The following is a 22936-nucleotide window of genomic DNA, read 5'->3' as shown; positions in this document are numbered from 1 at the left end:
TATAGATTTTTAAATGTTTGCATATTTTCCTGTGTTTTGTATTGTGACACACAGTTGTTTGAAGCTGCAGCCTGCTTTTTCCTTTTTTTGTATGTGTGTTTTTTTTCTTAATTATTCTTTCCAATTTTACATTGTTCTTTTTGTCTTATTATTTAACTTTTGCACATCGCACATCATACCCCAGCTTTTTCCCTTTTCTCCATAGCCAGAGTCCCCTGTCTCCTTACAACCCACACTGATCCTTCATTGGACAGTCTGGTGGGGAAATACAGCCTTTGTCTTGCATGGTATGCCACTTTCAGGCGGTGGAACACAGTTTTGGGTCAGGTGGATCACACACTATTGCACACTGGTTCTGAGCTCCAACTCTCTGTTCTGAATTTGGTGCTACACACAGTTAGGACCTGGCTTTTTTCTTATACCATTTGGCTGAATATCTGTAGCAGCACCATTTTGGATAATCTTTTGCCACCTTGTTATGGGTTATATATTTTTTGCTCTTGTGATACCTTGTCTGGGGCATTAGCAACTTCATTTGAGGTCATCGGCTAATTTTGCACCTGTTGTCTATTAATATCTATATAAATAGTCGCACTGTGGTTGCTTATTTTGCTCTGTTTGCTCCCCGATAAAGGGGCATTTGTGTGCCTAAAAAGTCAGGTTTTTTTCTGATGTGTCACATTAGTGAATTATCTACTTAAATTTTATGTACAGGCTTTTTCACAAGCGCAAACCATCCAACTTGAAGGAGCTGGAGCAGTTTTGCAAGGAGGAATGGGCAAAAATCCCAGTGGTAAGATGTGGCAAGCTCATAGAGACTTATCCAAAGCGACTTGGAGCTGTGATAGCCGCAAAAGGTGGCTCTACAAAGTATTGACTTTAGGGGGGTGAATAGTTATGCACATTGACTTTTTCTGTTATTCTGTCCTATTTGTTGTTTGCTTCACAATAAAAAATAAATAAAAATCTTCAAAATTATGGGCATGTTCTGTAAATTAAATGATGCAAATCCTCAAACAATCCATATTAATTCCAGGTTGTGAGGCAACAAAACAAGAAAAATGCCAAGGGGGGTGAATACTTTTGCAAGGCACAGTATATTATAGACTCTAACAGGATATAGAAAGACAAAAATTTTAGACAGGAGCAGTGAGAATATTAATTTATTTTATTTTATTTAATCAACAGAATAAGCATTGCTACATGTTTATTAGGACTTTGCTGCATGAAATCCAGTTTGGTTTTCACTTCTTGTTTCCCCCTGATCCTTTGTTTTGTTGGCTGGAGTCTGGAAGTAGAAAGATAATTTAAAGGTATTTTTTGTAAGCAGTGGCAGACTGTGGACATCGTATTTAAAGTATAATAAACCAGTGAGCAATATAACAGAATTGTTAGATAACATTTTAGAACTGTAATCCTTTTATGCAAGTCACAACTGTTTGAAAGGTTGCTATCCAATAAATACATATGAACATATAGCATGCTGTCACTTACAACTCATTTATGATCCATACAACTTGTATTTGTTTGTTTTAAAGTTTAAATTAGACTATTTAAATGTAAATATCTATGGCTGAGCTATAGACACCATTGCCATTCTGTGTTTTTTTTGTTTTGTTTTGTTTAGAGGGCACACCCAGGAATTGCAAAACAATGATGCATTAATTGAAGCAGTTACTTGGGCCAATAAAGTCAAGTCATCCCAGAAGTATCACAACAGTATTTATTATACGTTATTAAGCAAAATAAATAATGAAGTAAAAAAACATATTTGGTGACCCTTTATGCAAGTAACACCAATTACAAATGTCCTAACAACATATAAAGATTACCTGATTTGCTACCCTCAATACCACCTTGATCATAGGAACCACCACCACAGCTGCCCCCTAAATGAGAAAATGAGCATGATTATTAGTGACACTAGTACCTAAGTTTTTTTAATGTCACAATATTAAGCCATAAATGCAAAATATTGTTTCCCAAGGATTTGTATCATTAAAGTGGATGTAAACCCAATGTCATTCTTTCTAAACTACTGCCATAGGGGTTATCTATAAGGATATACTTTGTCAAATGTCTCCCCTCTGTCTGTTATTAGACCCAAAAAACTGCATATTCTGTGGGTGGGGCTGTTGTCTGGAGCTCGGTGGGTGGAGTCGTGATGTCAGTAGACTCCCCACCCACCTCTACACTCCCCTTGTCAATATGCATTTTCTCCTGTGTATTTCTAACACTGAACTTCTGCTGAACTTCTGCTATGATCTCTAACATCCAGTGAAAAGACAGGAAAGTAACCACATGACTTCAGCATGCCAAATCATGCTGAGGTGTGGAACAGCCATTCCTTACAGAGCTGCTGAAGAAAGGAGTGGGGGAGTGAATTAAAAAATAATGCATGTGTCTTAGGCTAGTGTACAAGATGTAAATCACCTGTCACTCACAGCAAGGGGGACTATTTGACAAAGTTTTTCTTAGTTTGTCAAGATTTTTCTCACTGAACAATAAAAGAGGATTGCTCAGAGATGGATTAACTCTGTGTGGAAAGACTGGGCTCAAATGATAGGAAATCTTATACTCTACAGTATGATATAAAAAAAAAAAAAAAAAAAAAAAAAAATTGGGGGTTTACATCCACTTTAACCTCCCTGGCGGTTTTCCCGAGTGTGGCTCGGGGTTAAATTTCAGTCCCATTAGCGGTAACCCCGAGCCACACTCGGGATCGCATTGCAGGATCCTGGGGCAGCGTTACTTACCTTGTCCCCGGGATCCTGCGATGTCCCCCGCAGTGTCCGAGGGCTCCGTCCTCCTCCGAAGCCTCTCCGTGCCAGGCTCCGTTCCCTGCGAGCGGCGCGACGCACGGGGGCGGAGCCTGGCGGCAAATTCAAAAAAATGTCAAAATCATAACACATACAGTACTGTAATCTTACAAATTACAGTACTGTATGAAATGATTTCACATCCCTTTTGTCCCCAGTGCTCTGGCCCATGCCCTGCATGCAGTTTTACATGATATACACTGTTCTTTCTGCCTGGAAACTGGAGATTGTCCATAGCAACCAAAAAGTGTCCCTTTACGTCAAAAGTGGCTTTAGACCAGCTAGAAAACAGCGATAGTAAATTAGAACACTTGCAGAATTGAGCGATAGTGAATTGTGGGGAAACTTATTTTATTACTATTTTTTTTAATTTTTTTTAATTATTTATTTTTATTTATTATATTATAATTTATGTTTTTGTGTTTCAAACTTTATCATACCCGGGATATCTACTAGACTCTGGTTTGGACAGATTTAAGTGTGTTATTGTTAAGATTTACAGACCTACAATATAAAACGCCAAATTTCCATGCAAAATAATTGTACCGCTTTCAGCACCTAAAATCCGAAATAATCATACCGCCAGGGAGGTTAAGACTGACAAAGTAATAATTTGGATAGTACTTTACCAGATTTGTCACCACCAAGTCCACCTTTCCCCTGGCATTGTCCAGCATCACCGCTTCCTATGATGGAAAATATGTTGTTTTTTTTTTTAAATAATATAAAAGTGTTAAAGTGCATAGATGTGTATTATTACCATATGTTATTAACATGTTAAAGTGAACCTGATCTGCTCTAAAATGTTTCTAAGGTAACAGCTGTGAGGAAGTGTAGGCAGCTTGTGGTGCCTGCTAGTGCCTGTGTTAAGCTGACCATACACTAATAGAATTACACCAGAAATGTTTTCTTTTAGTTTGATTTTCTAGTTGTTAGTAAGGTCAATTTGACATTCATTTTTGACCAAAGTGAGAACATTTGAAGGACAGAATGAACATTTTTCTTTGAACAAATGAATTTCTAACAGAATATTCGTATGAAAGTTCATTAAAAAATGTATTAGTGTATGATCAGCTTTAGTCCTTAAATTAATCCCTTTACAGCCCATAGATCCTAGGTGCACGCAGTATATGGAACCTCATTTTACCTAGTTTAGATTAAACCCTCCATCCCCCCCCCCCTCATTCCCCATTGACTATTAAATTAAGCCCATAAAATTGGCTGTCAAGTTGAGTCAAATTGAGCAAAAGTTGGGCCCTCATGTGCTGCCTAGGGTGCCTCCAAGGGGCTGCACAGTAATTGAAATGAAGACACAGTGTGCTGTATTTCACCATAGTGTGAATATAAACTTTTGTCACTTTTTCCTTTTGTATTTGCTGTAAATTTTGAGTTTTATAAGTTTTCAGAAAATTCAGTTTTTGTTCTGTACATTACCTGATTTGCTGCCACCATGATCTCCTTGATCCTTTGACTGTCCACCACAATCTCCTAATGTGGAATGGCAGAATGTTAATCATTAGGTAAGACCAAGAACTGCAACTATATCAAATTCTGTATGAAAACATTAGGGTAGATTTAGTAAAAAAAAAAAATAGGCTGTTTACTTTGCCAGGGGATTTTCACTTTGCAAGGGAATCTCCCCTTAACTTAGCGAATGCAGTGAAAATTCACATTGCAAAGAAAACCCAATTGTGTGGAAGGAAAAAAAAAATCTTGCTTGCACACGATTGAATGGTGGAAGTCAGAAGAGCCTTATCTCATTCACTAGATTAAAGCAGAATTCCACCCAAAAGTGGCCCATTTGGCACCTTTTGGTGGGGAGGGGGGAGCGGATACCTGTCTTTGACGTTAGCGGCTCGGCTCCCATCTCCTCCCTCCTCCTTCCCCCACCGCACCACAATGGCAACGGCAGCACCTGACAGCTGATGGAAACATCAGATGCGGTGCCTACATCGCTGGACACCAGGACAGGTAAGTGTCCTATTATTAAAAGTCAGCAGCTGCAGTATGTGTAGGGGTGGGCGGACCTCCTCTTTAAGGAAAACTTCCCTTGAAAAGTTAACATCTTATTTACCTTTAGTAGACCAACCTCATCATGCATTCAGAGTTAAAGTGATACCATTTTTTGGTTAATTCGAAAAATGAAAGAAGGCAAGGTATTATGCCTTTTGTCCTGAAAAAATGTTTGGTCTCTATAATAGCCATTTCAGATGGCTTTCCTATTTCTAATTACAAGATTAAAAGACTAGTAGAATTTGAAACCATTAGTATTATCATCATTTCAATATTATTTAATCATTTTTGTAGAAAACACATTGCTGTGGTACATGAACTAACTTTGGTAGGATGGCATGTCTCTTACCTAGCTAAGATCTAACTACCTGAAACCATATATTTTGTTCTGCAGATATGATTTAAAGTAAAATAAAAGATCTAATTTAATATTCCTATTAATTCCAATTAATTCCAAGGAATTCCTATCATCACTGCATGCAAGCATTTTCTTAGTGAAAAATATTTAACATAAAAATATTTTATTTTCCTGCAAAAATGTTCACTTTAATCTTAATATGAATATATGTTTTGTGAACTTGTTTACCTTTATAGAATTACTTTTTTGCAGTGTTAAAACTAGGCGCTTTGCCAGTAAATTTGGTTACAGAGGTCTAGCATAGAATGAAAAACATTTTATACAAAATGATACTAGAAATGCAAAATAATTGAAATCATAGTTGTACATGCTAATGTTACATTTTCCCTCAGCATATCTTGTTTACTGTAAAGCACAGCCAAGCATTTACCTGTTTTGCCTCCTCCATGGGAACTATGATCTTTGCCATGTTCGGCTCCACCACCTTAATCGAATTTGTAAGAGATGGGTTACTTTATAATCTAGAGCATATTATACAATTTACATGGTTTCAGAAATAATTGACCAGAGTCTATAGACATTTAATGACTGTCTCTGTCTGGTTGTTTGTGGCTTGATCAAGCCTTTAAATGCCAAAATATGCCTATATAAAGGCCTATAAAACACCAGGAAGATGCAGGTGTGGCAGGATGGCATGTCTCTTACCTAGCTAAGATCTAAGATGGCACTGCTGTGGCTTTGGTAACATGACATTGCTGTCATTTAGAGCAAGGCTTTTTATGTTTAGTTCATAGTTTGCAAACACTAAATATATGAGTAAGGAATATGCTGTTCTCAAGACACTTCTTTATTTGGACCCTACTCTCATATATAGAGAAGCCCCTACATGATAACTATTTAATGAATCAAGGCAAGGTTACCAAACAATGGACCCATCACTCCTTAAAGGTGCGGGGAATGCTGGGACCAGATGTACTCAAGGCAACTGTGGACATTATGGGGGAGAGTTACTAAAACTAGTGCACAGAATTTGGTGCAGCTGTGCATAGTAACCAATCAGTTTCAAAATTTTATTGTCAAAGCTTAAACCTAGGTTCACACTGGAGCGATTTGTCATGCGATTTGAGAGATCAAATCGCATGACAAGTCGCAGCCTATTGGAGGCAATGGCACTGTTCCAATCAGTGCGACACCGATATTGCAGCGTTGCACTGATTTGCAAAAGTCGTTTGTGTACTACTTTTGCCGATTTCAGGTGTGACTTCAATAGACATCTGTTCATGAAGCCACACAGATGTCTATCAAGTAGCACCTAAAATCGCACTGACCTTGCTACTTTGAAATCACGCTACTTCAAGCAAAGTAGCGCAATTTCAAAGTAGCATCAATGTGAACCAGGGCTAAGTGAGCAAGATGATGTTAGAAGCTGATTGGTTACTATGCATAGCTGCACCAGATTCTGTGTGCGCCAATTTTAGTAAATCAGTCCCTATGTGTTTGTGCACCCAGTGCATACATATACCCTACCCAGCATCAAATGTTGCAAGACTAAAGTGTTGAATACTCTTCTTTTTAGAAAGTACAAATACTGGTTTCTATTGATCCGAATCTATTGTAAATTAAGTTACCTAAGAGAGCTTTTCATTATGTATGTATATTCAAAATAGTTACAGCTAGATTTTGTGATATTATATCTATTTAGTTTTACAAATCACTCTTTGTAATTATAGAGAATATTCCTTTTGGGAATAATTTATACTAAAGGAAAACCATGGGATTTTGTCATCAGTATTTCCTCAACTCATTTTTTCCCTTCATAGAGATACCAAAATATGAAAACAAAGTGATGTCTAGGACTACTACTTATTAAGGGAAAAATTAAGTGCGGCATAAATGGGCAAAAATACTTTTATTTTAGGATGGAGGTTTCCTGAATTCCAATCACATTTTCCACTTTACTTCTAGCCTGCATGGGTATGTGAATATGTATAATGCTGGCTAATACCCAACATCTTACCTGATTTACCACCACAAGAACTTTTATCTTGTCCCCACCCAGAGTCACCTCCTGAAAAAACAACAGGATTAACTACCTGCAACCACATATTTTGTTCTGCAGATATGATTTAAAGTAAAATAAAAAGTCCAATGTAATATTTAATTCCTATGATCACTGCATACAAGCATTTTGTAAGTGAAAAAATATTTAGAATATAAAAAGATGAAGACTGTTTTCCCCTGAGATGTATCAGACTATGCCTAAAAGTTAGTTAATAGGCCTCATTTTCCTGCAAAAAGGTTCACTTTAATGCATATTTGTTTTGTGAACTTGTTTACCTTTATATAATTACTTCTTTACAGTGTTAAAACTAGGCCATTTGCCAATAAATTAAGTTACAGAGGCCTAGCATAGAATGAAAAACATTTTATTCAAAATTATACTAGAAATGCAAAATAATTGAAATCATAGTTGTATATGCTAATGTCACAGAGCATTTACACATATAAATTTTCCTTCAGCATATCTTGTTTACTGTAAAGCACAGCCAAGCATTTACCTGTTTTGCCTTCTCCATGGGAACTATGATCTTTGCCATGTTCGGTTCCACCACCTTGATTGAATTTGTAGGAGATGGGTTACTTTATAATCTAGAGCATATTATACAATTTACATGGTTTCAGAAATAATTGATCAGAGTCTATAGACATTTGATGACTGTCTCTGTCTGGTTGTTGATCTTGATCAAGCCTATAAATGCCAAAATATGCCTATATAAAGGCCTATAAAACACCTGGAAGATGCAGGTGTGGCAGTATGGCATATCTCTTACCTAGCTAAGATCTAAGATGGCACTGCTGTGGCTTTGGTAACATGACATTGCTGTCATTTAGAGCAAGGCTTTTTATGTTCAGTTCATAGTTTGCAAACACTAAATATATGAGTAAGGAATATGCTGTTCTCAAGATACTTCTTTATTTGGACCCTACTCTCATCTATAGAGAAGCCCCTACATGATAACTATTTAGAAATGAATGAATCAAGGCAAGGTTACCAAACAATGGACCCATCACTCCTTAAAGGTGCGGGGAATGCTGGGACCAGATGTACTCAAGGCAACTGTGGACATTATGGGGGAGAGTTACTAAAACTAGTGCACAGAATTTGGTGCAGCTGTGCATAGTAACCAATCAGCTTCAAGATTTTATTGTCAAAGCTTAAACCTAGGTTCACATTGGAGCGATTTGTCATGCGATTTGAGAGATCAAATCGCATGACAAGTCGCAGCCTATTGGAGTCAATGGCACTGTTCCAATCAGTGCGAGACCGATTTTGCAGCATTGCACCGATTTGCAAAAGTAATTTCTGTACTACTTTTGCCGATATCAGGTGCGACTTCAATAGACATCTGTGCATGAAACCACACAGATGTCTATCAAGTAGCACCTGAAATCGTGCTGCCTTGCTACTTTGAAAGTGCGCTACTTCAAGCGAAGTAGCGCGATTTCAAAGTAGCATCAACGTGAACCAGGGCTAAGGGAACAAGCTAAAGTTAGAAGCTGATTGGTTACTATGCACAGCTGCACCAGATTCTGTGTGCACCAGTTTTAGTAAATCAGTCCCTATATGTTTGTGCACCCAGTGCATACATATACCCTACCCAGCATCAAATGCTGCAAGACTAAAGTATTGACTACTTTTCTTTTTAGAAAGTACAAATACTGGTTTTTATTGATCCAAATCTATTGTAAATTAAGTTGCCTAAGAGATTTAGTTTCACAAATCGCTCTTTGTAATTATAGAGAATATTCCATTTGGGAATAATATATGCTAAAGGAAAACCATGGGATTTTGTCATCAGTATTTTCTCAACTTTTTTTTTCCCTTTGTAGAGATACCAAAATATGAAAACAAAATGATGTCTAGGACTACTACTTATTAGGGGAAAAATGAAGTGTGGCATAAATACGCAAAAATACTTTTATTTTAGGATGGGGATTCTCTGAAATCAAATCACATTTTTCACTTTAATTCTAGCCTGCATGGGTATGTGAATATGTATAATGCTGGCTAATACCCAACATCTTACCTGACTTACCACCACCACAAGAACTTTTATCTTGTCCCCACCCAGAGTCACCTCCTGCAAAAACAACAGGATTAACTACCTGAAACCACATATTTTGTTCTGCAGATATGATTTAAAGTAAAATAAAAAGTCCAATTTAATATTTAATTCCTATTGTCACTGCATACAAGCATTTTGTAAAATATACAAAAAAATATAAAATATAAAAAGATGAAGACTGTTTTCCCCTGAGATTTATCAGACTATGCCTAAAAGTTAGTTAATAGGCCTCATTTTCCTGCAAAAGTTTCACTTTAACCGGTTCCCGACCGGCTCCTGTACATTTACGTCGGCAAAATGGCACGGCTGCGCAAAGTAACGTACCCGTACATTACTTTGAATTTGCCACCGTGTGCATGCGCCGCCGGCGGCGCGCGCGCTCCTGCCGCGATCTCCGTGAGTCGGGTCGTGGGTCCAGTGGACTCGATTGCCGCGGGCATACCCGTGATCGCCTCACGGAGAGGACGAACGGGGAGATGCCGTTGTAAACAGCATCTCCCCGTTCTGCCTAGTGACAAGTGTCACTCGATCTCTGCTCCCTGTCATCGGAGCAGAGATCAGTGACGTCACACACCAGCCCATCCCCCTGACAGTTAAAAATCACTCCCCTAGGACACACTTAACCCCTCCCCGCCCCCTAGTGGTTAACCCCTTCACTGCCAGTGTCATTTATACAGGAATCAATTCATTTTTATAGCACTGATTGCTGTATAAATGACAATGGTTCCAAAAATGTGTCAAAAATGTCCGACATGTCCGCCATAACGTCGCAGTCACAATAAAAAATGCTGATCGCCGCCATTACTAGTACAAAAAAAAATTAATAAAAATGCCATCAAGCTATCCCCTATTTTGTAAACGCTATAACTTTTGCGCAAACAAATCAATAAACGCTTATTGCGATTTTTTTTACCCCAGGAAGACGACAGATTTGTCGAAACGGCGTAGGGAGGAGCGGCGTGCTGACGTCACCACCATACCACGCTGAACCCGGAAGGAACGGGCAGCAGCTGAAGCCGGCCGGCGCTATACTGATTTTATAGGCGATCTTTTACTGCACAATGTGTAAGTGCTTTTCTTTTATATAATAAAGTGGATTTTAACTGTATCACGCTATGGAGCATTTTTCTTTCCATTTATCCATGGTTTGTGAGTGGATACATCACCTTTAGGCTGATTCCCTGGAGAGGTGGCTTTTGATTTACGCACTGACAGAGACCCAGTGGCTGGGGGACACAGCCACTTGCGTGCATGATCTCTCTGACAGGAGATCTTTGGATCTGGTAAGGGGCTTACCTACTTGAGATGGAGGAACTCCTTTTTAATACCACGCTCCCTACGGAGATAACCTTTACGTCACTTGAAGGAAGGGTGTCTTTCTCCCTCTATCCAACTATTTTCTGCACGCACAAGAATTCCAGTTTATTTTATTCTATGATCATATGGACTCAATTCAATTGTTTTGTTCACTGAACTTTTCACTCACCATTTCTGCATGCGATTTATGCGTTTTTTTTAATATTGCATTTTTTTTTATTATTTTGGTCACATTTTACTGTTATGAAATAATTCACTTATGTTCATTTGTAACTAAGGTGGCTGTATTCAATATGATCATGTTCATGTACTAGCAGCGCAGCCTATTATTTGTACATGTAGAAGAATACGGATCGGCCTAAACTGAGGAAAAAAAAAATTTTTATATATTTTTTGGGGATAATTATAGCAAAATGTAAAAAATAATGCGTTTTTTTTTTTCAAAATTGTCACTCTTATTTTGTTTATAGCGCAAAAAATAAAAATCGCAGAGATGATCAAATACCACCAAAAGAAAGCTCTATTTGTGGGAAAAAAGGATGTCAATTTTGTTTTGGAGCCACGTCGCATGGCCGCGCAATTGTCAGTTAAAGCGACGCAGTGCCGAATCGCAAAAAGTGCTCTGGTCAGGAAGGGGGTAAATCCTCCGGGGCTGAAGTGGTTAATCTTACTATGTATATTTGTTTTGTGAACTTGTTTACCTTTATATAATTACTTCTTTACAGTGTTAAAACTAGGCGATGTGCCAATAATTTAAGTTACAGAGGCCTAGCATAGAATGAAAAACATTTTATACAAAATTATACTCGACGTGCAAAATAATTGAAAAATCATAGTTGTATATGCTAATGTCACAGAGCATTTACACATAGACATTTTCCCTCAGCATATCTTGTTTACTGTAAAGCCCAGCCAAGCATTTACCTGTTTTTCCTCCTCCATGGGAACTATGATCTTTTCCATGTTCGGCTCCACCACCTTAATTGAATTTGTAGGTGATGGGTTACTTTATAATCTAGAGCATATTATACCATTTACATGTGTAAATAGATGACTCCTGCGCTGTCTTAACAAACTAAGCTAGGGGGCACTGCTGCAAACACCTGTGGATCTGATCCAGACAGAAAAATGTGAAAAATAAGTAAGTGATGGTGTTTGCGCTGTGTGAGAGGGAGTGATATGAGATAAACTACTAAATAAAATAGGTGAAATTAATATCAAACATAATTCGCATGATAATAAAATCCTAGTGCAAACAGGACAAAGCAAATAACATAATCATGGGAATAAAAATCCAGTGAAACGGATAAACATAAATCACATAAATGAACATGATAAATTCCTAATTGAGAGTATATAGGTCTATAAAGAAATAACTGAATAATTAGTGAAACCCACAACCAATATGGCTCAAAGTGCTGAAAGAAATGACAACGACAACAAATCTTCAGTGATGACACCTGTGGTTATGCAAGCTGCTCACCTTACTGCCGTAAGGTATACAGCATGGGTTAATCACTGATGCAAAATAGGGTGGCAGAGGCAAGGTATAACACTTTCCTCCTGGCTGTGTTTGATTGCTTGGAAAATCTCAGTGGCAGGTTTAGAGCATATGGAGAAATATAAACAGTGATACACTCACTTTTACAATAAGGAGCATAGGCGTTCGTAGATTGACGCCTATGCTCCTTATTGTAAAATTGAGTGCATCACTGTTGGATCTGCTTTTGTCCCATTCCCCTTTGCTTATCTTGCGGAATTATGCTATGAACTCTATGTTTATATTTCTCCATATGCTCTAAACCTGCCACTGAGATTTTCCAAGCAATTAAACACATCCAGAAGGAGAGTGTTATACCTTGCATCTGCCACCCTATTTTGCATCAGTTATTAACCCATGCTGTATACCTTACGGCAGTAAGGTGAGCTGCTTGCACAACAACAGGTGTCATCACTGAAGATTTGTTGCCGTTGTTGTTGTTTCTTTCAGCACTTTGAGCCATATTGGTGGTGGGATGGGATGGGCTGGGCTTCTTATCTTTTAAAAGTGCACGTACAGTACATATCAAGTCCAGGCCTTCTCAAGGCAGCTGCAGACTTTTCATGTTGCTTGTGAGGATAGCATGTCAACTAGTTGGTAAAGTTTTTGAAGAATTTCCAACACTGGCTTTTCTGTTCGAAATTTGACATGAGATAAACTGCTTTTTATCCAGACAAGCTCCAAATTATGATATATACATATATCAGCTGCAGCTGGATTTTTCTATTCTTGCATAACTTTCATTGTACTGATCTCAAATTTTGTACCTATCAGGAGAGTTCTCATTAGTGGATGATTCATCACCAACAAAAGGAATTAGGCTTTGGTATTCACTCAATGTTCTTTTTTTAAACTAACATTTAAAACAGAAGTGCAGTACGGTGGTAAATGTGTAGATGGTGGTATGTGAATAATTACCCAAAGCCTTACCTAATTTCCCACCACCAGAAGAAGTCTTATCTTGCCCCCATGCAGAACCACCTCCTGTATTAGAAAGAACAAACAGAAGGATGAACTATATTAGAAACAATCACGTTGTAAACAAAATTGAACTCATTAATGGGAAAATAACATTTTATTGTTTAATCCTTATCAAATTTCATTGCATGCATGCATTTTGTAAACTGAAAAAAATATTTCTAACATATGATTGAGGCACCGATCTGCTGAGGTTCATCAGGCTCTATCTCCCATATAATTTATAGGCCTCATATTCATGCACAAACTTAATTTCTTTTATTTTGCTGATTTTTTTTTTTTTACCTTCTAGAAGTATCTCACTGTAGTAGTAAACTGGGACATATATACCAATAACACAATTTACAAAAGCTAATATATATATATATATATATATATATATATATATATATATACATTTTATTTATTATTATATACCATGCATGAAAAATAATATAAATCATTACTGAATAATTATGTGATCATAATTTACAAGGCAAATCAGTCATTCTATGTTTTCTCATTATCATACAGGATTCATACCCAGTTGCATATCCCAACCAAGTATTTACCTATCTTGCCTTCTCCCTGGCAACCTTGGCCTTGGTCCCGGCCTTGTCCGCCTCCTCCACCTTAAAGAAAATAGTAGGACATGGTTATTATATATTCTAGAGTACAGTAGAAAATGCACATGGTTTCAGAGATAACTGATCTATGTCTATTCTTTACAACCTTAAAGGTAGGTATAGACTTTAGATGACCATCTCCATCTTGGCTGGATCAAGTCATGATCTAACCTCTATGGTCTGAAATACATACTTTTCCTGCCAAGTCATGTAGGGGGGAATTTGTGGTAAAACTGGATAGGAAACCCTGTACAATTGCTATTGTTTTTCCAGATAGGCTGGTGCAAGAGGTGTCTGCAGTTCACCCTTTCCATAGTCTAAACAAATAGTATTACCCAAGATGCCAATTGCATTTAGAACTTTACTTAAAGATGCAGATGCTTGGGGATGGTCTAATAATATCTTCATTAAACTATAGAAATACTTTTCTTTTTTTATTGCTTTACTTGGCTGCAAATATTTAAATATTTAAAAAAAAAATTATCCTTAGATTCCTTTCTTCTGTGATGAACTGGTTGAAGGTTCGGTATGATCACATTAAGGTATTTTGGTCAATAAGTCAGTGAATCTGTATGTGGGTGGTTATGGACCCATTTTAAATTTGGATGGTTAAAGCATATCTGAAATGTTTATTTAGATTTTAATAGAATATAGAATGTTTAAAGCATCTATCTATCTATCTATCTATCTATCTATCTATCTATCTATCTATCTGTCTATCTTTGCTTTCTGTGTCCTGTTGGGGAGATTTCTCTTCATTTAACATCCTGGAGATATAATAACAAGTGAAAGGAAATCTCTGCAAAGTGAGGGGAAAATTCCCTCTTGGACAGCTGTAACTAAAATAGACATATTATTAAACTCTATTCCTGTTCTGATAACAACAGCAACATTTTATATCCTTCTTCAATGTATGTCCTTGCCACCATTGTCTTAAAAAAGAGGAATCTCCCCAGCAGGGACAGAAATGACAATAAAAACCTGCCAGGGTTTCAACACTTCCCCATTCTAACCAGACCTTTTCTAATTCCCCATTAGAATCCCCATGGGAATGTTGGCTGCATCCCCCCGAATACCTCAACAAGAACACTTAATTAAAGACACTCAACAACTGTTTTTGGCATATAATTGGCCACGGCATGTTTATTGGTGTAATTATAAATAAATTAACATAATTTTAATCATTTTTATTAATTTATAAAAACTCTCAATTTGCAAATAATAAATACAAAAACAGCTCAGTCTTACAGGACTCGAGCAATACAGAATATCTTATAAACACAGGTCCCCCTTCAAATATAAAGGGTGACAAACCACATATATGTGCTCACGACAAGGGTGGGGGGGGTCTGGTAGCTTGTTGCAGACTCTGACCAAACTGGTCAAGAGATTCCCGTGGGGCCATCTTTATATAACCCTGTTTTATCTCTTTTTTAAATTTTATTTAACCACTTCTGGACCAGCCGCTGCAGTTATACTGCAGCAGGTTGGCTTCCTTGCGCGAGCCATCATAGCTGTATGTCGGCTATTTAAGATGCCCTGGGCCACCGGGAACCCACGATTGCTCGTTGCAGAATGAGAACGGGGATGTGTGTGTGTAAACACACAAAGCCGGTTCTTTCAGGGGAGTAGAGAGATCGTGTGTTCATACTAAGTGTGAACACCGATCTATCTCTTCCCCTACTCAGTCCCATCCCCCCTACAGTTAGAACACACACTAGGGAACACAGTTAACCCCTTGATCTCCCCCCAGTGTTAACCCCTTCCCTGCTAGTGTCATTTATACAGTAATCAGTGCATTTTTATAGCACTGATCGCTGTATAAATGTCACTGGTCCCAAAAATGTGTCAAAAGTGTCCGATTTGCCGGCATTACTAGTAAAAAAATAATAATAATAAAAAAGCCATAAATCTATCCCCTATTTTGTAGATGCTGTAACTTTTGCGCAAACCAATCAATATACACTTATTGCTATTTTTTTACCAAAAATATGTAGAAGAATACATATCGGCCTAAATTGAGGAAAAAGTTTTTTTTTTTTGTTTAATTTGGAATAGTTATTATAGCAAAAAGTAAAATATATTGTGTTTTGCTTCAAAATTAACTCTCTTCTTTTGTTTATAGTGCAAAAAATAAAAATCACAGTGGTAATCAAATACCACCAAAATAAAGCTTTATTTGTGTATTTGAGGGAAAAAAAGGATGTCAATTTTGTTTGAGTACAGCGTCGCACAACCATGCAATTGTTAGTTAAAGCGACGCAGTGCAATATCGCAAAAAATGGCCTGGTCATTGAGCAGCCAAATCTTCCGGGGCTGAAGTGGTTAAAGAGACCATGCCTCTTTTTTTTTTTATTTAAAACTACACATGCGGGAAGGGGGGCACACATGCCAATGCTGAAGGGCTCAAGTCAATAAGCCCTTTCAATCCATTCTAACCAAACCTTTTCTAATTACCCATTCCCCATTAGAACCCCCATTCTAACCCAAAAGACGGGGGCTTTAGATATATCTTAAAACATAGGTATAATTAGGTACGATTATAATCTAGCAACCTTGTGACATGATGCATGTTGAAAACAAACAGTTTTGTATACTATAGGATCAAATTTACATTTTGTACATAGTAACTTTTACTAAGTTGCCAAAGTTTAGGCATCAAATTCAAGATATGTTATTTCACCGTTACCTGTCTTGCCTGCTCCACCAAGGCTCTGATCCTGACATTGTCCTGCAGCACCTCCTTAGAAAAAAAAAATAATGTTATCTATTAAACCATACATTCGCTTACTAAAAAAACAAACACATTTAGATCCTTCTTCAATGTATGTCCTTCATCAAGTGTCCTTCATGTTTTGTTAACTATGTTTATTCATAAGAAAAAGTTTCATGTAGCAGATGGTTTGCCATTTACTGTAAAGTGACACTAAAGTTGATATGACAGTTGCACTCAGGGAAGATCTTTAAAAACCATATTGAAGCTAAAATGTTATTTAGAAATTGCTAGCCTAAACTTTTATTGTGTCTTGTGTTTGGATCCATTCTGACCAAATTTACCAGTCTGTGGTCAATTATATATATATATATATATATATATATATATATATATATATATATATATATATATATTATCTCTAGAACACACATTGGTGGGATTTTGCACAAAAAAGCCTCCTATATACTATATATGTACATACAATCTTTTTACTATTTAGTCAATATTACTTCATCTTGTTCAGAGATTTCAACTGACTGACAATTGCACTCATTACACACAATTTAATCTTGATATGTTTTGCAAATATTAATTAAGTAGATTTTCTGTTACCTCCATGAGAGCTCTTATCTTTGAACTGTTGTCCGGCGTCACCAGCTATTTCAGATATAAAATATAAATGTTATTGCAAGCAAATTATAGCTGTTTTATGCTGTTTATACCTCAAAGTATGTCAAACTTAGATGAAACAGTGGGCCCAAATCTATAGGACTAAATCTTCCAGGAGAACTCATCTACTGTGAAACTCTTTATGTCTGCTTAAAGCTGCTTATACATTAGTCAGTTATGTTTGTTCAACCCTATTCCCCCATTCACACATTCAAAGTGAATGGGGGAATTCTCTCTGCTGTGTGTTTGTATTTTGACAGCAGGGAGACTTCTCCAACATCAAAATTTGCTGATCTGCACTGCAGTGCTGATCATGCAGAAATTTTCTAACAGGCTGGTTGACACAGTAGATCAGCTTCTCTTTAATCACAGTGCCCATACAAGGATCCAAATCGGCCAGTCCAGCAGGGACCGGCTGAATTTCAATCCATGTATGGTCAGCTTAAAATGGTAGTAAACCCACAACAGTAAAATCAATCTGTATATGCAGTAAATCATGCTTGCTATACTCACTGTGGAACCTAAGGGGTTAGTCCTCTGCATTGTGCAAAAGGCTGTTTGATCCTGTCTTCACTGATCCTCGACTCTTTTACTGTCCCCAATCCATCTCTTGATAGTACAGAGCCTTAAAGACACTGTGCATATGCTCAGTTTGATGTGTATTGCTAGAGAGTTTTTTTTGGGGAGGGTGCATGTGTACAGCACAGGGCAAATCAGCACTGTCCAGACAGAGGTTCAGGGGTCCTGCAGCCTCATAGGACAGTCAGGGGAGAATTAAAACTTGGTTCAGAAGAAGCCTGGTAGATTGGGAGACAGGAGAAACGCATTAACTGTGGGGTCCACACCACGGGGCCCTGAGGTCTCTCCTATACCCACGGAGAGGCAGAGCTAGTGCCGCAACAGGCTACAGTAAACAGAAGCAGAAGTACCCACCATGCATGCGTGGACTCGGGCCAGAATAGGAGTGTGGTGAATTCACACAGACAGTGTCTGCTATGAAGGCTGGATGGACGGCATCTCCCAGCTGGGCTGGGCTGGGCTGGACTGGACATGTGAGCCGCTGGGATAGAAAAGCCTATAGGAGTGTCGGTTCATCAAACTGTGAGTTCACTTGTCCTGATTTTGGGTCTCCATTGACACTCTGGTGATCCCCTGTGCAGTCTTGCCTTTTGCATTGGTGGTGCTGGCCCAATGTAACAGTGTGGACTCAAACTGAGACCTCTTGCTATATTGAATGAAGGAGCCACTCGGTTCAACAACAACATGCACTTGGATGTTGGCCACTGTTTATCCAGTTCATGCTCTCTGAATTTGGAAATATCAGTGGCTAATAGGTGAAATATATGATGAACTCTAACCTGAGTAATTAAAGGGGCATACACTTATTGCAACTCCACTGCTTGTCAAGTCCTGTTGTTCATGTAGATATGCTAGTTTACATATAATCCATAAGCATCTCTCATTTTCCATGCATCAGGTACATTCAACCTCCATAGATGAGGCTGTTTATTTACAAGGTGTAGCTGAGCCATACATTAGTGAGACATAATTGGTGCAACGTATCTGAGGATTGTATATGAAATTCAAATTGCTTGTGGTGTCGTGTTGAGTTGGGGCCCTGTCTACAAGTGCGTGCATGTTTTTAAGTAACAACGTTGTTATTTTTAGCGAAGGGTGGAGGTGAATTATACATTTTTTAAACAATTTATTGATTTTGCTTAGCCCAATAAAGGTTTTTTGATATATACATACCATCTGGGGTCGTATTTATTCCCTCTTTTCTTGGGGGCACTGTCCCCCCAATTGTTCTAGAGAATGAAAACTCCTCCTACAAGCTTTAACCAGTGCTCGGCCAGACACAGATAGAAGTTACTGCTATAGATAGAAGACTGCTATATACTGCTGATGAGAAAACATATTTAGCAGTTTATATTTACTAAAATAATTGCATTTCCATGTTCTGTGTACTGTGGGAGATCAAATATAGTGTATGCAGGCTCCTGGGTTTAGTAACACTTTAAGACTATACCTACTTAATTCCAAAAACTTAAAATATTTGATAAATAAAAAAGGGATCATAAAATATTTCACTCCAAAATTATTCATGGAAAAGAAACTTGTCAACTGGAGAACAGCTGTTGGTGCATCTGTTTTTTTTTTTTAAATCTAAACCACTGAAGGCCACAGAAAAGGATCTTGAAGGCAATACAGTATGTGGCCTATAAAACGCTAGTTTGACATGCCTGTCTTCAACCATTTAATATGACCCCATGTAGATGGTTTTGGTTTCTATTAAATATTTATATGTGCGTTTATCACTTCAGAATTTTAAAAGTGGGAAATACATCTTGAAAAAAACTTCAACAAAGTTACTAGGACATATCACATATTATTTTCCACCCCACCTAAAAACAACAGAGAGCTACTACACAATAGATAGAAGTTTTTATCAAAATGCAGCCACTCCTATGGAGAATGACACTTGCAGGTAGTCTGCAAGAGTCATTGAGTAATATAGTGTTACTATCTATTGTTACATAGTAGTTACTATTTCATTTATATTTAGATGAAAGGCATGAATTTTGATTTGCACATGATATAATTCAGAAAAAAAAAACAGAAAAGAAAAAACAATTTTTTTAAAGTGTACTCCTATTTAACCACCTTTCAACCCTTGGTTAACCCTAATCAGTCCTAGTTAACTCCTTCCTTTTCCCTTCAGCTATTTTTTTTTCGCATTTTTTAATTTTTTATACCAATAATATTTAAAGTGGTCGTAAAGCCACTTGTTTAGCAACATACAATCCCCTCTGTTTAATAACGATATATGCCCCAGTGTTGTGCTATATCAAAAATATGACGATTCCTACCGCATTTCACATTTCTCATTTTCCCTGTGCTCACGTGACTGCTCGCTGCTCTCCTCTCCCAGTTTAACAGTTACAGCGGGAGGGGCCAAGAACTGCCGCTGATGTCAGGAGGAGCCGATCAGTCACGTGAGTGGTGGGAGGCTCTGTGAAATAAGGTAGAAATAGTCATATTTTTTTCTATATAGCACAGACACTGGGGCACATATCATTATTAAACAGAGGAGATTGTATGATTATGTAACAATTATGATAGCAGCAGGAGGGGAAGGGGGGAGCTCACAGGCAGAGAGGAGGGGGGGTACATTGGAGGACAGAGAAAAGCTGCGGATGATGGAAGCACGTAAACTGACCACAGTGTCAGGGCTCAGCAGCCATGATAAACCATGGTCAGATTACAGGGGGGAGGGCAGAACCAGGCAGGAGCAGCCAGCTATATTAGGTTATACAGGGGGCCAAACTACAGAGCACAAGCACTATGCTGTTATGCGTGCTTTAAGGGAACAGGATCAAAATGTTTTTATTTAGGGTAACACGCACTTTAATTCCTTTTTAAAATAATTTTATTTGCAAAGTTTTTCAGGATTGCATAAAATATGCTAAAACTTTGCCATGCTTTGCACCAGAAACATTATTTTTATGTAATTTTAAAAGGGACATATTATTGAATAAAAGACATACTTTTTTACAGTAAAAGTTGCGGTATTTTTTTTTTTTAAATGAACACTGGTCAAAATAGAAAAAAAAAACATTTTTATACACCTCTTTGTCTATAGATTACATCAAAAATATAGCAACTGTGTAATGCTTTTAAATGAAAACTATTTAACCACACAAGCTTAATTTTCTGTGTGAGCAGAATTTTTTTTTTTCAAAGAAAACATCATAAGAATGTGTTTACAGAAAAGATTTGGAGATCCAATTTCATGGTATACACAATTTTTTTTCAAATATTGATTAAATATTGTGTTTGTTACCTCCATGTGAGCTTTGACTCTGTGACTTTTGTCCTGCTCCAACTGTTTTAGATGTAGTAATCTATGTTACTACAAGCAAGTTACAGTTACAGACATTTTCAAATTTACATTTCTCACACAATTAATTCACCATAACCCTTTGTTTTCTATATATGTTGCTTCCACTAATGTATATCCCAAGTCATATTTCGCAAAATGTTACATTTCCCAAACTGATTTGGCTATGTTTTGCTGTATGACCCTTTTTAAGAAATGGACCTATTAATGCTGGCACAGCATCCATTGATTAAGTTCTAGAGAGAGAAGTACCTGGGTGACATGCAAGATTTCCTGGCCTCTATGCTCTGCATTTAAAAGGCGGGTCATTGTAGATTGCCCTGGACTTTGCCTTTGTATGAAAGTTTAATATAACTGTAGCTTTTACCAATTATGAACAGTTTGTGTTCATGTTTTGTTCATCCTATTTAGTATGTTCTTAACAATATCAACATTGTTTTTTTTAGCTGTTTTTGTGTTTTTCTTACACTGATTTTACTGGAATAACATTTTATTACAATAAATGATCATATATGCTTAGCCTCATTTTTTCACATACTAATTTTGGGTCAGAAGCTTTTCACAGTATATTTTTGAATTTTAGTATAAAACACACAACACATGTTTACCCTTAGAAATGTTAGCCTGCTTTGAGCAGTTGACTTTTTGACTTAGATATAATAAATGTTTAGAAAGTATTAATACTTACAGCCTTGGCATTCAGCCTGCTGGTCATCACCACACTTAGCCAAACCCTGGCTCTGTTGGCTTTGTCCTCCTTTCTTAGCTCCTGACATGACTATGTTTTACAAAGCTTAATTCCTACAAAAGCAGTGTCACAAATGTATTGTGTCTTCTCTGTTAGAGAAGGTCCCTTTTATACTTCTGAATGGCTGTGCATGCTATTGGGTTGATTTTCATTGGCTGCTCTGGGTTTAATTCCCTGTTCAAGGTTACAAGAGTAATATGTATAATTTAATAATCATTCAAATCTGCAAGTATATGCGTGTAGCTTCAATGCAGGGTGTTCCCAATGCTTGAGCTTTACTCAAGATGTTGTAAAACACATAATGTGAGGCAGCTATATTATTTATTGAAGAGTCATGTAAACAACTGTTTTGCAGTGCCTGACTTAGAATGTCTTTAAATTTTACTGCTGAACCTCAAATTTATTTTAGGATAATAATATAGTGTATTAACATTGTAAAAATCTATGCAGCTATTTATGCAACAGCATGACCTTTTTATTATTTTAACTGTATATATGTATTCTTAATATAAAATTTGAGGGAATTCCAGGTATGGATAAGTTTACATAGTTACATGTAACTATGCATATACCATACCTATGGGATCCCCCTGAAAGCTGAGCTACTACAATGATTTCCACTAGCTTTTCGGTTCCATGCCAAGTAGCTGCCCTGCTGCAATGTGAACACAAGAGGTTACCCAGGCCTTAGCACGGGCACCATTCAGAGAATGCTTTGCATTTTCCTAATGAATGCAAAGCATTCTCTGATAGGATAAGATTGAGAGTGTGACGTCTCATTACCTCATCCATTTAGAGAATGCTTTGCATTCAATTAAGAAAATGCATTGTGATCTCTGAAATCTAAACCCAATCTGGATTATATTTAGTTTACTAAAGCCATGCGTATCATAAACCATTCCAATTTTTATCTATTTTTCAAAAACACCGTTTTAACTTTTTTCATCCTTTTTTTGCACCCGATTGTTGCTAATCTCCTCCAGCTCTTTCAGACACTTCTGGCCTTCATGCACTCACTAATGCATCAGCTGCACATCATTGCTCAGAACCAGTTTACTGATAGTGACAACAGTGGAGCATACTAGTGTGATCTGTGCCACATAAATGCTTATAGTGTCAATAAGGTGAGCATGTGTCAGGGTGAT

At 37.3% G+C, this 22936-nt stretch overlaps 1 protein-coding gene across 8 annotated transcripts; it reads right to left on the bottom strand.

The window, feature by feature from the left end:
• Nucleotides 1-1147: 1147 nt before the first annotated feature.
• Nucleotides 1148-21913, bottom strand: LOC141106192 (uncharacterized). Of its 8 annotated transcripts, XM_073596737.1 has the most exons (14): nucleotides 21732-21908; nucleotides 17086-17130; nucleotides 16447-16500; nucleotides 13704-13763; nucleotides 13105-13158; nucleotides 11559-11612; nucleotides 9279-9332; nucleotides 7749-7802; nucleotides 7208-7258; nucleotides 5621-5674; nucleotides 4254-4307; nucleotides 3449-3505; nucleotides 1833-1889; nucleotides 1148-1288 (listed from the first exon to the last, which is right to left on the bottom strand). In XM_073596737.1, exons 1-14 carry the CDS (start codon nucleotides 21817-21819, stop codon nucleotides 1245-1247), a joined length of 780 nt encoding a protein of 259 aa, XP_073452838.1. In that variant the 5' UTR covers nucleotides 21820-21908; the 3' UTR covers nucleotides 1148-1244. The 8 variants fall into 8 exon arrangements, with proteins under 8 accessions (XP_073452838.1, XP_073452839.1, XP_073452840.1 ...); XM_073596738.1 differs by lacking the exon at nucleotides 7208-7258 and having other exon boundaries at nucleotides 21732-21912; XM_073596739.1 differs by lacking the exon at nucleotides 11559-11612.
• Between the last annotated feature and the right edge of the window lie 1023 nt (nucleotides 21914-22936).

The sequence above is a fragment of the Aquarana catesbeiana genome, linkage group LG08 (assembly GCF_042186555.1).
Source record: "Aquarana catesbeiana isolate 2022-GZ linkage group LG08, ASM4218655v1, whole genome shotgun sequence".
NCBI lineage: Eukaryota > Metazoa > Chordata > Amphibia > Anura > Ranidae > Aquarana > Aquarana catesbeiana.
The sequence above is the reverse complement of the archived record's forward strand: the minus strand, read 5'-3'. Positions and strand labels throughout refer to the sequence as shown.